At 39.5% G+C, this 17,669-nt stretch overlaps 1 protein-coding gene across 1 annotated transcript in view; it reads right to left on the bottom strand.

Moving 5' to 3' along the window:
- Nucleotides 1-17,669, bottom strand: part of ccdc180 (coiled-coil domain containing 180) — a 75,164-nt gene that overhangs the window by 11,201 nt on the left and 46,294 nt on the right. Inside the window, exons 27-33 of the mRNA XM_073052798.1 lie at nt 13,670-13,768; nt 10,998-11,084; nt 9,491-9,669; nt 7,262-7,329; nt 5,974-6,064; nt 3,577-3,651; nt 1,162-1,228 (exon numbers count right to left, since the gene is read on the bottom strand). Coding sequence (XP_072908899.1) covers nt 1,162-1,228; nt 3,577-3,651; nt 5,974-6,064; nt 7,262-7,329; nt 9,491-9,669; nt 10,998-11,084; nt 13,670-13,768 — 666 coding nt within the window. The remainder of the gene's footprint in view (nt 1-1,161; nt 1,229-3,576; nt 3,652-5,973; nt 6,065-7,261; nt 7,330-9,490; nt 9,670-10,997; nt 11,085-13,669; nt 13,769-17,669) is intronic.

The following is a 17,669-nucleotide window of genomic DNA, read 5'->3' as shown; positions in this document are numbered from 1 at the left end:
TTTGCTGGCAAATTCATTAGCTCAAGACATTTGCCAGCTCAGTCTTTAGCCTTTGCTGTATCAGCAGCTTTCACAGGATAAATATTTAAAATTGGCCTTAGCTTTCCTTGGATCAAACAAGAAGAAAATCCAAATTCTTAACCCTGACTGCTCTTCAGAGATTTCTTTTAAGTATATTAAAGATCACATTCAGCTGTGAAATAGCCCCCTGTCATTCATGCAGACTGGGTGTAAGAGACAACTCCTGCTATTGAACGGATAATTCTTGCATCCAACAGTATGGGCAATATTATAGAGTGGTGCATACTTGCAGGGCAGCTGATGGCATCTACAGTAGATGGCAAAATGGCTTGGAACACACTTAGTGGTAGTCACACACTTACAGCATCCCTGGATTGATTAGGGGAAAAGGAAAGGAAAGGTGGTCACAAGGGAGGTAAGAGAACAACCAGGAGCTGACTGAAAACTCTGATGGGAGCTGACCATGAACTAGAAGGAACACTCCAACTCCTATTGATGTACGTTCAGGCAATTTATGTTTGCGGTGGCAGCCTGAAGAACCCCCTTATAACGATTCTTAGGCCAACCAGGGAACTCGCTGTATCTAATAACCACTGCACCACTGCCTCAAACATGCAACAGGCTCCCTACTTGCACATGTAACAGTCAATCACCATGCCCATTTAGAGCAGAATAACTGGATTCTTATCAGTCTGCCCATTTCTATGTGGCAGGTGACGTATTTGTGAAGAGCACATATTTGCTGCCTGGACTGCTGCAGGCTGAAGTACCTATTTGGCATCTGAAAATTGCACTCAGTGTGATGCAAACTCGAGACCGCACAGACCATCATACAAAGAAAAGCCACTTAGATAAGATACCAAAACAAGTTTATCATAGTGGGACTATGCCACAGCAGAGTCAGTATTTTCAGAAGATGGAAGGGAAAGAAAATTACAAGATATGGTCTTCAAAACTAGCACAAAAGGCAGGAGGGGCTAAAGAATTAATTCCTATCACTACAATAAAATAGTACCACGTCACCTAAATTGACCAATACAAATGTAAAATTATGACAGAACATTAAGTTCTAATATATAATAATAAAAATAAAGTAATAATGATAAAATATTCAGCTCCAAAAACAAGTTAATTACTTGCCTCAGCCACTGCCAGTAAGGTATTAGTATTTTCCCATAAAATATATGTTATTGCTCCTTTGTAATATCTGAAAGAGACAAATAGCTCATGTTAACCTTTTGTCTGGAATTGCTTTGGAGCTGAAGAGTGAGTGATCAGCATAGGGATTTAAAGTTATTTCTGAGGGATCCCCACTGGAGGCCTGACATTAAGATGGAAGCAGCAACATGGATACGGCATGACTCATATTACCTTTGTCCTGCATAACCCAAAGAAAAGCAGGACAATAACACCTGCCACAGAATATTTGGTGACAACAGAAGATCTTTAAGTGGTAATGGTAGGAGATTCCTCAAGTTCACCTCTCTCCCTGTTGTCCTTTGGCTAGCTTATCAGAAATGTTTGAAAGGTAACTTGTACCAAGTTACTTCACAAGATAAATTCCTTTAAAAAGTTCTCCAGCAGAAGTGATCCATATCTGTTTTAGAGCAATCATTAAGTGATACATCTAGAAATTCATCTATCACATGAACAGAGCAAATAGGGAAGATATGTATGTATTTAAAAGATGATTCCCCACTGTCATACTAATTTAAAGAGCAAACACGAGGAAATCTGCAGATGCTGGAAATTCAAACAACACACACAAAATGATGGTGGAACACTGGCCTGCTGTGTTCCACCAGCATTTTGTGTGTGTCATACTAATTTGCTGCTTTTAACTAATGGGAAAGATACCCATGCAACAGGTGGGCATCCAATGGACATATAAAAGTTGTTCTCCCATGTGGTTGCTGAGATCTCAGGGTGGTTTAAGCTCAAGATGTAGGGAGTCCTACCTGGCAGATAACTAGGCTGGAATTGTCAGAGTTACTGAACCTGTATGTAAAGTGAAGTAAAGTATTGTAAAGTAAACATTTAGCTGCAGGATCTTTCTACAATGGTTCCAGGTTTCAAGCTCATTAAACATGATCTTAACTGAGCTTTATTTGTTTATGCTGAATACTAAGATTAATTTTTTCAGATGGTCAATTATTTGGACAATACATTCAGTGGCCACTTTGTTAGGTCATTCTCTGTAAACTCTAGAGACTGTTGTGCATGAAAATCCCAGGAGATCAGCAGTTTCTGAGGTATTCAAACCACCCTGTCTGGAACTGACAATTGTTCCATGGTCAAAGTCACTTAGATCGCATTTCTTTCCCTATTCTGATGTTTAGACTGAACAACAACAGAACCTTTTGACCATGTCTGCATGCTTTTAAGCATTGAGTTGCTGCCACATGATTGGCTGATTAGATATTTACATTAATGAGCAGGTGTACAGGTGTATCTAATAAAGTGGACACTGAGTGTAGGTTGACCAATGACACTGAGTGAACACATGATGCTGTCAGGGCTAAGTACAAATGAACAATAATAGTAAAGATAACCAGTTCATCGACACGCAACCACTCGCCCTGAGTGAGGCTACAAGTGAAAGAAAAATGGAGGGCTATGTGAGAGGGAATGATTAGACTGATCTTGGTGTAGGTTAAAGGGTTGGTACAACATTGTGGGCCAAAGGGCCTGTACTGTGCTGTACTGTTCTATGTTCTAATCTCACATTATTTGTCTACCTTGAAAGCGGCAGGATAGTATTTCCTCCAGACGCCTCTTATAACATTCTTCTGTGAACACATCCCAGCAATACAAGTGTTTGAAAGTAGGGGAACACCAACAGAGTACGGTAAATAGGATTGAGGTTCAAGTGGCTCTGCTTTTGTTGGTGGCCGTAGTTTTCCAAAATGATCTTCAGGAAATTTCCTACTTCATGATAAATATCATAAACATGGTGCTTGCCATTCACTGCTTAAAAATAATTCAAAAACTAATATTTACGTGGATTCAGAAGTAGCTATGCATCAGAGCAAAATGCCAAATAATAAAGATGATACATTTAATAACTGTCTATCAGTTTATTATTGCTGAAATGTAGAACCCATGAGTTTTCTCTTTTAACAACTATGTTTTTGAGTAACTATTTCCATCAAGTAATCCAACAGAGCTGGTGGAGTCTGTTGTTGCTCATGCTGTTCCTACACATTGTGGCCAATGTCGCCTGGGTAATTAACCAAACCTCTGAGTGCCCTGCTGCTGACTTAGACTTTGGTTGTTGCTGGAACTGTACATCATGCAGGTAGCGCATGAATATGTTAAAAAGGAGTGCCATGCTCTTAAATCTGTGGGAGTGAGTAAAAAATGCCTTGGCATTCAACTACAGTACTCTCCTGAGATAAAGTTACTACTGTAATTTTAGAAGCTAGGTATATTCACTTAACTGATCATATGTACCAGTAGTAAAATACTTACTTTTTAATTAGTTCTTACATACAAAAACAGGGCACAATGCTAACAGTTAACAAAAAAAAGTAATCAAAATGAGATTCTACTTACTCAGATGCTTCTGCAGTTTCACCAAAAACTTGATATTTCGGATCAAAGCGGTTTGGCTTTGAATACTTAATTGCACTAGAAAGGTAAAAGTGCTCACTTAAGTTTGTATGTTTCACATATTTTACATACTATGGTACAGAAGGAGGCCATCTGGCTCAGTGGCTCCCAGCAAAACAATCCTATCAGTCTCATTCTCCCTCTATTTCCTTGTCTCCTATTCTCTCTCATTCCCATCAATACCTCTCTGATTTTCTTGGTACCCATCTTCACTAGTAGGAATGTACTTAGCCACTTGCCTATCGGCATGCCTATGGTACTTAGAAGGAAACCAGAGCACACAGGGGAAACCCATAGGGTCACAGAGAGAATCTCCAAACTCCACCCCAGATCGATATCGAACCCCAGTCCTTGAGAGGTGAGGGTGCACCACCACCTAAAATGAAGCTGAGTGATCCCTGGAACACTGGGAAGTCTATGAAGACATCAAAGGGTAAAAGGTAATTCCAACAAACCTGAGGAAAACAGTTTAGTTACTGTGAACTGGGACTCTTTCAATTTTCTTCTAGCTATGGATATAGGCCAACATAGCAATGAGTAAAGTGGTCAAAGCCAAACAACTTGTCTGAGAAGTCTGATAATAACCACGATTAGTGTGATGCTATTACAGCTCAGGGTGTTCAGAGTTCAATTCCAGTGCCATTCTGTAAGAAGCTTGTACGTCCTCCCTGTGGAATGCACAAGCTTTCCCAGTGTGCTCTGGTTTCCTCCCAAAGTCCAAAGACGTACCAGATAGGTTAATTGGTCATTGTAAGTTGTCCTGTGATTAGGTTAGGATTAATCGGGTTTGTTGGGGTGTTCATCGGCATGGCTCAAAGGACTAATAGGACCTACTCTGTGCTGTATTGCTAAATAAATAGAATAACCACATCATCTATTTAACAAGTGCTGATCAAGGTATACAGAATAACAAGGAAACAGCTGAAAATGCTTTGAAATGCTAACAGGGGATCTTTTGTATTTAGCTGGGAGAGAAAGCAGGTCTTTGGTTTAATAATATCCAAAAAATTCAACAGTACTCCCTCTAAATGGCACTAAAGCAGGTGTTTCCAGCTTGGGGTCCATGGACCCCTTGGTTAACGGTAGGGGTCCATGGCATAAAGAAGGATGGGAACCGCTGCATCAACCTAGATTTTTATAGTCAAGGCTCTGGAGTGGTTTCTGAAGCTGACTTGGAGATAAGAAATTTACCCAATGAATCATAGCTTTGGCTTGCAGTAAATAGAGACACTGCAGCAGTGACTTTTAAATCAAGATTAGTAGCAAAAATTAAAATGCTTCTGTTGGAGGTGTCATTGCATTGTTTGCTAATAAGCCCTATATTTTTGCTTGTGACCTTTGACATAAATGCTGTAGTTGCTACAGCCAAGACCATGATTTTCAATGCATTCAATGATTTGCAAACAGAATAATACTGCTTGGTTCTTTCTACTTAAAAGTTAACTAAAAGAGAAACAAGCAAAACTTAGCCGGTGAACCAGTATTAAGGAAACTATTACATGGAGTAGCTAGACTGGGACAGGGTTGCTTAACCAGTTTAAGTGTAGTGCAGAAGAAACCTCACCCATCCAAGCCTTCAGCAAGAGGATCGACCAATGTCCCACAGATGTGGTTATTTACACTCGTGGCAAAGCAAAAGGCCATTTTTGATCCAACAGTGGTGCCCGGTCAAGCCTCATCTCTAGGAATTAGTGCAATCTGGAGACTTGTCCAGTAACAGTCATTTATGGTAGTTTTTCATTTTATCTGGACATTCTCTTCTGCTATTTTAAAAGAATTGCTGGGTGGTGTGGAAAGAAGGTGGGCTGAAGTGCAGAATGGTAGAGCTGATTATATAAGAAAACTTTCAGACGCTTGACAGAACAGACTTGGCTTTGTAAGACACTGTGGCGTCTTGACACTTCCCCTGGGATCCATAGAGACCAAAAGAATTTTCTTGTGCAAGTTTTCAGTCCCCAGTGGTTTGTTTTTGCTTTTGGTGAATTTAACTAATGTTCCCAGGGATTAATTAGTTTGTACTAGTAGAGGTCTGGAGCTTTAGAAGGTCTCAGAAGGGATGTGTCAGGTTCCAATGACTAAACCAACTACAGGAATAAGGGGAGAATATTTCTAGTGAAGTCTAAGGACAGTCTCTAAAACAACCCTTTAATACCAGGGCATGGGAGAAGGGAAAGAAAAAGGCACTTGCCTCACCACTAACCCCTTTCCTTATGTCCTTTGCTATACCTGAACTTTTTTAGTTCTGTTCAAACTGAGATGAATGAACAGAGATTCATAAAAATGAAACCACACTCAGAAACTTAACTCTGTTAAAAGTAATAGACGTGAGCAGTAACAGACCTTGGTAATGATAATGCAGTCTTTTGTCCTCTGGAAGACCCACCAGCAGAGTGGACATTTTGGGACCCAGAAGCAAATGATATTTGAGATCCTGATGAAGTGGATGAAAAACGGTGTGATATTCAATGGAACTGTCAATGTTCTAGACACTTGCCAATATTTTTAATGGCGTTCTCTATTAATCTACACATATGGTAACTAACAAAATTTCAAATATCAATGCCCAGTTTGGAAAGGTATAATTTTCAATTGTGGAACATGACATCGGGCACTGCATCAAAAAAGCACAGGTTCAATTCACAATCCATGCTAAGTTAACTGATCTAATTGTAATGGTACCAAGGGAACTACAGTACATGATTTTAATGTTCCTGAAGAAAATTTAGGCAGTGTTTCCATTTCCAATCACAATTTAGTGACCTTTACTGTTTGGGTGGCACTAAAGTGAGTAGGCAGAAAAACCTCACAGGCTGGGGTAGCAACTAAAGAATAGCCACTGGAACTTCCACATGTATCCTTTGTGAAAAGAGATGATATGGGAAGAAAACTGTAAAAGAAACAAAATTTGATTCAGAAAATTATAAGCAATCATCTACCAACTGTGGTATGATTGACAATTCCGGTTAGAGTTCACTGAAACCCCACAGTAAATAGCATCTGTGAAATAAACTGTTTTGAGAATCAAACATATCATTAAATAATTGAAAATTATCAATAAGGTTTGTGCTGTGGAGTTGGCACTCACCAGTATTTCACCCATTCTCTAATATCAATTTCTACAGAATCAGCATATTTGAATGCATATGTTTTTATGTAATATTGGAGCCACCCACACAGTAAAGGTGACCAGGAGTGACAGAGCTGGTTCACTTCATTGGTCCTTACCCAAGTCCAGGCATGAAGTGGCCAAAAATGGTGCTTTGACATCATTCTTAATTTACAGACAATAGCAGCACTTTCTTTATACTTTTCAGTAAGTAATAAGGAAACAGGAATAAATCTGCACTGTTATTGGAGTGGTGAATCTGTGGAATTCTTCACCACAGGCAGCTGTCAAGGACAAGTCTTTATGTATATTTAAGGCAGAGGTTGATAGATTCATGATTGGTCACGGCATGAAGGGATACGGGGAGAAGGCAGGAGATTGGGGCTGGGAGGAAAATTGGATCAGCCATGATGAAATGGCGGAGCAGACTCGATGGGCGAAATGGCCTAATTCTGCTCCTATATCTTATGGTCTTACGGTAATGGGAAGATGCAAGGGACTTTGTTTTGTATAAAGCCTTACCTGCCACTTTAGCTTGGTCATCATTTTCCTCAGGCAGCATTTCAGGTACTACCTTTGATTTTCGAGTACTGCAGATTACATTATATTAACACAATACAGAATTAGTATTCATTCAATGGAGATCACATTACCTTTGATGCAGTGTAATTGCACCAGATTTTGAAAGAGTCAGCAGTTCCATTTTATGGCCATTTCTCTCCTTTTTTTTACATGTTACCACTGTTACTGTCAGGACATTCAATATCCTTGAATATACAAGTTTTCTTTTTCCCTGAACATCATGAACAATGAGTCTGAGCACTGCATGGCTGCCATGATGGAAGCTCTTTAGCAGTGCTGACCTCCACACCACCCATTGTGCATCAATGAGTTAGCAGTTGTAAGTTCATATTTATCAGAATCATACAGCACAGAAATGGGACCCTGCGCCCCACTGTTTTACAAATGGGAATTCTAATGGTGAAGGCACACCAGATTATTTGGGGATACTTGATTTGGGATGAGGGAGAAACATAGCACTAATTTATGCATCTCAAATGGGTGAAATTAATACTCTACGTTTTTTATTTCTCTTGATTATTATCATTACTACCTTGAAACAAACCGACTTCTTGTCACTGAAAAGATTCCTCTACGAACACTTCCATCCACTTGCCCATCCTCACTTCTTTTAAGATAAGATTATAGCCCCTTCCTCAGTAGGGCTCTCTACATACCACTTTAAAAATCACCCATAAATGTTTTATGAATTTATCCCCATCTGAGTCTTACCCCCGTGAACATATTTGTCAGGGATATTTGATATCTCCCAGACCTCCCACTATTTTATGTTCTTCTAAACACTGGTGAATACAGGCCTAATTGATCCAATTTCATCTCCTGCCATTCTAGTAGCTGCCATGTTTAACAAGTTTGCTGTTGACACCAGAACTGATGATATAATGTACAGTGAGTAGGGTTATTTAAGATCTAGATCAACTGAAAAAGTGAGTCAAAGAATGACAGATGGAATTAAACTTGGATGTGCAGAGTGTTGCACTTTGGCAAGTCGGAGCTTACACAGTAAATGGTAGGACCCAAGAGAGTGTGTTACTGAACAGAAAGCCTGGGGTACAGATACATAGTTCCCTTAATGTGAAGAAAGGTGAAGAGAATGGCAAAGGCGGCATTTTGCATTCTTGGCTTCATGGGTCATAGCACTGAGTAGAGGAGTTGGGGCATTATGTTAAACTGAACAAGTTGTTGTTGAGACCACACCTGGGGTACTGTATACCCAGAAAATGTCATTTAATTGGAAAGGGTGCACAAGGATGTTGTCAGTACTGTACAGCTTGAGTTACAAGGGGAAGCTGAATAGGCTGATATTTCTTTCACCAGAGTACAGGAAACTGAGGGGTGACGTTATAGAGATATATAAAATGATTAGGGGGCATAGATAAGGTCATGGTCTATTTCTCAAGATAGAGGAATCTAGAACTAGAGGACATAGGTGTAGGTGAGAGGGGTAAGATTTAAAAGGCACCTGAAGGGCAACTTTTTCACACAGTAAAGAGGTGGGTATATGGACTGAACTGCCAGAGGAAGCTGTGGAGATGGGTACAATTACAATGTTAAAAATTACAAGAGCAGAGATTCACAATCTTTTTTTATGCCATGGACCAATACCATTAAGCAAGGGGTCCATGGACCCCAGGTTGGGAAGCCCTTGCTTAGATGGATATGGACCAAATGGAAGCAAATAGGCCCAACCTGTCTGTAACAACCAAACTGTCTACCTGTGCTAGTCCTAAGGGTTTACTGTAAAGCTCTTTAACACTATGACTCTGAGTCAGATTGGCTCATTTTCATTGTACTCCTGCATTGGCAAGTATATCCTTTCTTAGGTAAGAAGACTAAACCTGCTCATAATACTCTGCCTGTGGTCTCACATATGTTATGTTCTTCAAAATGCCAAATGAGTATATCACCTTGCTGTTCAACAGATCATCGTAACACAACCAAATTATTATAAAGACTACAGGAATATTTCATCTCATGCAGAAGGATCTTTGTGCATTGTTCACTCTCTGTTACATTTAGTGTTGTTTGTCATTCTGTGCCGTGTGATAAAAAGATTTAGAGCATCCTGCATTTAATTGAGATGAGAAGCTGGTGGGTTCACATTTCTGGCACTCTGTGTCACCATCTGTTCCTTGCTAGTGCCTGTGAAATCATTACATTTTCACTTACTGTAGTATTTCTTTGATGACGCCAACAGCCACATCTTCAGTGGCATTTCGTCCTTTTCTGCTGGGCTGAAATAAATTCTCATTGACAGAGAAAGTTACTTTATTGTCTTGTTTCTGGAAATCACCACGAGTGGCCATAGCAATCGGCCCCTGGAGAGGGACTTCGGTTACAACTGGTTCCTAGAAAAAGAACATTTAAAAGAAATCAATCATTAAAACAGTTTAGTTAATTAATAATTAACAACGGAAGTTTTGGACATGCGGAGTCATTAGTGACGTTCTCATCAGACCCAATGTAAGAAGGCCATCTTTATATAGTCAGCACAGTAGTGCCAGTGCAGTCCTCTTACTATTGGTGCTGAGCTTGCTCCAGTTTTATTACAGGAAAATGATCAAAATAATAAAGTCTGCACTATTGATCTCACAAGTGTATTTTTACCTTGGCATCAGGGTGATAGAAGGAGTGTCCGTGGTTGAAGAAAATCTCAGTTCTGAAGGCAGTGTGTAATATAGATTAATAGTTATAATTCAGTTGCTGATGGTTCTTACGATAGACACCATTTATGTTTGACAATAATTACTAAATATCAATTAACAACACAGTTTACAGACCAATTAATATAACAAAATTTCATGCTACTGTGCAGTGTGGACCATGGACCATGGACAGGGCTTGATTGATCTTCTTCACAAACCCACTGCTCAGATTTAACAAGGTGCTTCCAGCAAAACTTCTCTGCTGAAAACTCCAAGGGTTAGCAAGAGAATAATTGTAAGATCCACAAAGGGTACAAAGGGAATGCAACAATCAAGAAGCAGATAAACAATTCTGAAAAACAACACCTTCTGTATAAATACAATATTTTTTATGAATCCTCAGAGGTGATTATACCTTGAGTCCTGTACTCATTCCATACAACTTTACTTTAGAATCAGTAAGTATCAGTCTACAGCACACAACAGCTATTTAATTAAAACATGTATTCTTTCCTTTTTCACACATTCTCACATTGACTGTTCCAAGTCCTGTTGATAAAGATTGAGATCAACATCAAATGATATTCAATCATACAGCTCATTTTATTGAGTCCATACTCTGTGTTATAGAAACCCACTCTTGGATTTCCTGCTGATAACCTTTCCCTTGATTCCACCTATGATCTTTAATTTTTGCAAGAGGTACTGATAAAGCAATCTGAAACTGGCACAAGCCTCCAATCCACTGCAAATGAATAATTTATGAAAGTAACAGGATATTCTCAGAAGCCTCCCTGAAAATACTATCATGCTTGCAGAAACGTATGTTCTAATTTACAGAACACAATGTCAGTCACCCAACAAAAAATACTGCTCTAACCACAGAGCAAAGGAAATAAATTGTTTATGAGGCAACAAGCAGATAAACATCATGTATTGTATTGTCAGTGGCACAAGAAACATGATTGTAAATGAATTCTGAATAAAAAAAAGAATGTATTTTTAATTTTGTAATGAACAATTACACTTACCACCAAGCAGTCGAGATAGATGGCCCATTTCTCCATTAAATCCCTGATAATTTGAGTAAACTGATATAGATCCTGAGGCAATACACTCTATGAGGGGTGGAATGGGATAAGGTGGATGAAAACTACAATTACATCACCAGTAATAGAACATCCATTGCCTCAGAATTCTTAACAAAAGACACAATTTTGCTTTCCCATTTGATACAAATTTCCTTTCCAAAATATTCCCTTCCTTTTCTTCTTTCTGAATGCAGATGTGTTTAGCCTCTATTTAATAATTTCAGTTGTAGCTTTTTAGCAATTGCAGTTTCTTACTTACCCTTAAAACAACTAGAAATATTTAATTGTTTACAAAGGATTTCATCATTTTAGGCCTCTATGACATCCCACTGCTGTCGTTTTGTTTTCCATTCCCATGCTTTCCTCATTTTGAGTTATCTGGACTGTGGAAGTGTGGCCCATCTGGACTGTGGAAGTGTGGCCCATCTGGACTGTGGAAGTGTGGCCCATCTGGACTGTGGAAGTGTGGCCCATCTGGACTGTGGAAGTGTGGCCCATCTGGACTGTGGAAGTGTGGCCCATCTGGACTGTGGAAGTGTGGCCCATCTGGACTGTGGAAGTGTGGCCCATCTGGACTGTGGAAGTGTGGCCCATCTGGATTGTGGAAGTGTGGCCCATCTGGACTGTGGAAGTGTGGCCCATCTGGACTGTGGAAGTGTGGCCCATCTGGACTGTGGAAGTGTGGCCCATCCGGATTGTGGAAGTGTGGCCCATCTGGATTGTGGAAGTGTGGCCCATCTGGACTGTGGAAGTGTGGCCCATCCGGACTGTGGAAGTGTGGCCCATCCGGATTGTGGAAGTGTGGCCCATCCGGATTGTGGAAGTGTGGCCCATCTTCCAGCATTTAGCAGGTGGCTAGTTTTCATGACTCAGTCTGGAAAGTGTGTTAGCCAACTACAGGATATCGGAGAGCAAAACCTAACTGTGTTCTCATCTGCAATTGGTCACTTTTACAGGAGAGTAATCAGAAACAGGAGTTCTAGCTACATTTTTCTTCAGCTTCTTTATTCCAGAGATCCCGAGGCTGATTTTAAGCACCCTACTATTACATTTGGGTGGTGGGGTGGAGATTTGTCTCTATCAAAGGAGGTGGAAGGTGCCCCTTCCCTTTGTTAGCCTGCAGGTCACCCTTGGATAAGGTGTAGCACCAGCTTAGCACCACCCCCCACCCCAATCAGGTCCAATGTGAAGCCATGGAAGCAGGAGGTGGATGGTTGTATTAGCAACTGGTGCATATCACAGGTCCTGGTTATGCAACCACTGGCACCAGGCAGACAATCTCTGAAGAGTATTGATAAAGTCACTGCCCAGAAGAAGGCAATGGCAAACCACTTCTGTACAAAAAAATTGCCAAGAACAATCATGGTCATGGAAAGACCATGTTCGCCCACATCATACGACACGGCTCATAACAAATGAACTATTACATTATTGGCAATCAGATATCTTGCATTTGCAAGTCTACTCTGTTCGACATAAACAAAAAGATTAAAATAAGGAATTTCTGACTCATTATGGCTCATATGGTCAATTTCCTAATGGATAAATGCCCTATGATCTCACACATGCAGAATATGTTTTGTAATACAGTAAATGTGATTGCATAAAGTTGGGTAGAACATTAAAAATGTCAAAAAATCTGCTGTGAGAATAATGTGCACATTTATTAATATTAAACTATAGAACAGAGAAGTGGGATAATAAATAACATTCCACAGTGTTTTGGTTTTTAAAGTATATGCTTTTAAATGTTAAGGTTCTGAAGAAGGGTAACTAATTACAGTAACAGGTTTCCCTTTTGTTACTGCCCACTATCTTGTGGCAGGGAATCTCCCTCCTAAATACAGAGTGACTGAATTTGGTGCGATCCTTTCCTCACTTCAACTGTTAGTGAGACAAAGGATGGAGAGGAGAACAAAGTAGTAAACACGAGGAAATCTGCAGATGCTGGAAATTCAAACAACACACACAAAATGCTGGTGGAACACAGCAAGCCAGGCAGCATCTATAAGGAGAAGCACTGTCGACGTTTCGGGCTGAGACCCTTCGTCAGGACTAACTGAAAGGAAAGATAGTAAGAGATTTGAAAGTAGTGGGGGGAGGGGGAAATGCAAAATGATAGGAGAAGACCGGAGGGGGTGGGATGAAGCTAAGAGCTGGAAAGGTGATTGGCGAAAGTGATACAGAGCTGGAGAAGGGAAAGGATCATGGGAACAAAGTAGTGCTTACTTTGCAGAAATTTTACTTGCTTCATAGCTACTGGCAAGTATGAGTCAGGAGAAAATTTACAAGGAAAACAAAACTTAAAACAACTAACAAGTCCCACTGTATATTTTTCAAAGTGGATCTATGTTGCAATCTGGAGCAATTCTCCATGAATGCAAAATAGATGAACAGTGAATAAAGGCTCTGCTTCTACAACTGAAAATTGTAACATTGGAACATCTGCACATCAGAACAAAAAGCCAGTATGGAAAAGTTGTGCTAATACTCCAGGTGATTCAGGAAGATCGATTACTGTTAATGATAGAAGAGAAAGATAATCAACAACAAAATCTGCAACAGTAAGATTCAAACATTTCCACACATGAGCCAGTGAAAATAAAACTTGCCTCTTTGTCAAGGTTTGGTCGGGCACATGCGTCTATTTTCCTTTCAAGATGCTCAAGATGGGAAGCTACACTTATGAGCTGATGGTTGCTTTTGGCCACCTGCAATATAGTCAAATTTAAATTAGACAGGAACGAGTTTTCACACAATCATTATGAACTGTGTCAGAGTAGATTATGTGATTTAACGCTGCACTACTGATGCAAAACTTCTTTTTAGCAATAATTGGTAAAAAAAAAATAAAATCCCATGAAATGCATATGGGATATACTGGTTTCTAGCCTCAGCATGTGTGCTCATTGCACACCAACTTGTGAAACATGACCCCTTTAACCAGTGCAACACATACAAGATGCTGGAGGAATTCAGCAGATCTGCTAGTAACCAAAATGCACATAAATTCCTGTACAAATTATTCTTCCTATACAAATACCCCATGCTGTTTAACATCACTAACCCTCTTTCTAAATTCCTGAATTAATTTTCGTTCAAGATATTGGGAGGAATTGATAAAATACAGAATATGTAAACAAACTCCATTGGCTGTCTGGAGAGAGTCTAGAAGAGATAGTCTGAAAGATGGCTGTTTCAGGAATGAACTTTGGAAAGAGTTTTGTATGTAAAGTTTAAGAAATATGTGCAATTGTCTTTCTATATCTCATATTATTAAATTTTTGTTAATAAAATATACTGAAAGACAGTGAAATGGATGTGAATATGGAAAATGCTGGAAATACTCCGTAGATCAGGCAGCACGGAGGTTGACGCTATTTCATCAGTACTCTATTTTCATATTGGAGTTTGGGATATAAATTATCTGAATATGATTTTAATTGAGTGAACAATATCACAAATGGCAAAACATGCCAGAGAACAGTTGACTACTAAAAGTATTTTGCCAAGGTCTTAGGCTTCTACCATGTTGTGATGAAACATTATTCACCTAGACTTTTGAAGGAATGGAGCAACTAATTGTCATACTGCAGAATTTCATAGATTTTTGAATGGAAGGTTGGAAATATAACTTCACCACTCAAAAAAGGAGGAAAAGAAGAAAATATGGAATTATTGACAAGTTAAAACTTAGCTTTGAAGCAGACTCAATGGGCTGAATGACCTAATTCTGTTCCTAAGTCCTGTGGTTGCTGAGTATTTCCAGCATTTTCGGCATCTGCTAATTTTGCCTGGGTGTATGTGGTGTTAGCCTTCGTTTCACTTATTTTAAGGGAATTAATGTACTTCTCCCGTTTCCATGTGTTTATCTCAAGATTTGGTTCTTAAATTGCCTAAGCAAACATTTAAAGGGCAAGTTTATATCCACCCACCATCCCTCACCACCACTATTCCATATCAGCCACTCAGCACCCTTCACCCCCCCCATGCACTGCCACCGTATGCTTACACTCCACACCTCACACCTACACTGACACAGTCTCCCTCCTGCTGTGTTTTCATATGTTCTGCTGCTACCTAGATGAGTTCCTCTTGCTAAAAGTCACTTTGTCACTTCATCATTTCCTGTTAGAGTCATCGTATGCTCAGATACTCCTGCACCTAGTGTCACTTTATTACATACAATCCGTCTATGTAGACAAGCTGCACTCAGTTACTCGTATGTTGTATATTATAGGGTTGGTTTTATTTTTATATTTATTGTGTGTTTTGTTTTCTTATTGTTCTCTTGATGCTTATTGTGTTTTTAAGCTGCATCTGATTCAAGTAACGTCATTTTGTTCTCCTTTTCACTCATGTACTGAAGAATGACAATAAACTATCTTGAATATCATTGCTGAATGTAGCCAGTAAGGGGTCCTGTGGAGAAGTCTCAGCAGTCTCTCTCCCTGTCTGCTGCTGGCTTGTACAATGATCAACAATCAACACCAGAGATCTTATAGGTTTGAACTGGAATAAAAGGAAGCACGTGCTAGATTTATGCAAATAGAATTGAGTGAGTCCTTTGAAGAATATAGAGAACCAATGAGAGAAATACTGTAAAGAAAATCAGGAGGGCAAAAAGGGGTTATGAAATATCCTGGGTAAGTAAGATTAAAGAGAATCCCAAGATATGCTGTGAGTATACAGTACAAAGGCTAGAAAGAGTGGGTCCCCTAAGCAATCAAAGGGGTAATCTCTGTATGGATCCAGAGGATGTGGATGAGGTCATAAATAAATGCTTTACATCTCTACTCACCAAGAAGAAGTATGTGGAAAAAGGAAGATGCTTTACAGTTTCGAGTAAAGTTCTGGTTGCCATAATATAGGATGAATGTGGTTGCACTGGAGAAAATGCAGGATGTTGCTGTTATTGTGGGTTTTATTTTACTTAGAGCAGTGGTTCCCAACCAACCTTCTTTAAGCCACGGACAAATACCATTAAGCAAGGGGTCTGTGAACCCTTGGAACCAAGGAACCCGTGATTTAGAGATACAGCCCAAACACGGCCCTTCAGGCCCACTGAGGTGTGCCACCTGGGAAGCCACTAATTTAACCGTAGCCTAGAGACAGGACAGTTTACAATGACCAGTTAACCTACAAACCAGTATGTCTTTGGAATGTGGGGTGAAACTGGAGCAGCCAGAGGAAGCCCACATGGTCACAGGAAGAATGTATAAACTCCTTCAAAGGGATGCTGGGATTGAACTCCAAACTCTGATACCTCCAAGTCATAATAACATCACATTAACCACTAACCACTACACTACTAGTTATGGAGAGAGAGATTAGATATGATGGGTTTGTTTATCCTGGAGTAAAGAAGAGTGAGGGCTGAACCGATTGAGCTATTTAAAATTATAAGAGGCATAGATAGGTAGATAGTCAGAGTCTTTTTTTTCCTTAGTATTGATATCAAAAACAAGAGGGCTTAGGTTTAGGCTGAGATGAAGGAGTTTTAAATGGGATTTTAGGGGACTGTTTTCTTTACACAGGCAATATGGTGGCTGTGTTGTGAATCAGATACAATCACAAGAAGGTTATGGATCTAATACAGGAAAAGTGTATTAGATGGCAAAAGCAACACACACAAGATGTTGGAGGAACTCAGCAGGCCAGGCAGCATCGATGGAAAAAAGTTGTGTCGCCGTTTCAAGCTGAGGTGCTGCTGAAGAGTCTTGGCCTAAAATGTCAACTGTACTGGCCTGCTGAGTTCCTCCAGCATTTTGTGTGCGTTGCTTGGATTTCCAGTATCTACATATTTTCTCTTGTTTTAGATGGGCAAAAAGTTCAACTTTGATGGGATGGACCGAAGGGGTCATTTCTGTGCTGTTCGATTCTATGACTCCATGAGTTTTAAGTACTAAATTAAATTAATTCCTGCTTTACATTTTCAGTGCAAACCAACATGGTGAAAGGTGAAAAATTCTTGTTATCATTTTTCAATCTGCAAGCATATAGTTGCAGAAAAATTATTTAACTCTAACTTGTTTAAGTTTAACTCTTTTAAGGACATAGCCATTTTCTGTTCTTATAGAATTGTTGTTGTAATGGGGAAGCAGTGGGTTACCTTAGGCAAGGTAGGATAGGATAGGCAAGAGGTTGTTGAGTTAGTTTCTGGGATAAAGACATTGATAACTGTGGAACAGAAAGATGAAAGAAAGAAAAGTATCTCCAAACAGTTTTGGCAGCTTTCTTATTATTTCCTGAACTTCTTCAGCCTCACAAGAAAGCTGTGGTACGATTTCTGCTCAAGTTCTAGTCATCATAACATTGAAATATTATTGATGTCAGGAATCACTGGTTGGTATTTATACAAGAATCTCCCACCTGAATTTGCAAGGAACTTCACACATCACCAAAAGCAGCGCTATTAAAATAATTTCCTTACACACTCAATTCAAGCAAACATTAAAATTCTTTCTGATATATTGGTGGCATTAAACCTTAGCAGAAAGAGATTCTGCACTTGGCTTAGATAAATTGGTAAATGTTCTAAGGTTCATGATCCATCTAACTTTATCTGTCTTCAATATATATTTGATGGTGAAACCCTTAACTGGTCATTTC

This window comes from Hemitrygon akajei, chromosome 7 (genome assembly GCF_048418815.1).
Source record: "Hemitrygon akajei chromosome 7, sHemAka1.3, whole genome shotgun sequence".
NCBI classification, from domain to species: domain Eukaryota; kingdom Metazoa; phylum Chordata; class Chondrichthyes; order Myliobatiformes; family Dasyatidae; genus Hemitrygon; species Hemitrygon akajei.
Note: the sequence above shows the minus strand (reverse complement) of the source record. Positions and strands in the feature narration are given on the sequence as shown.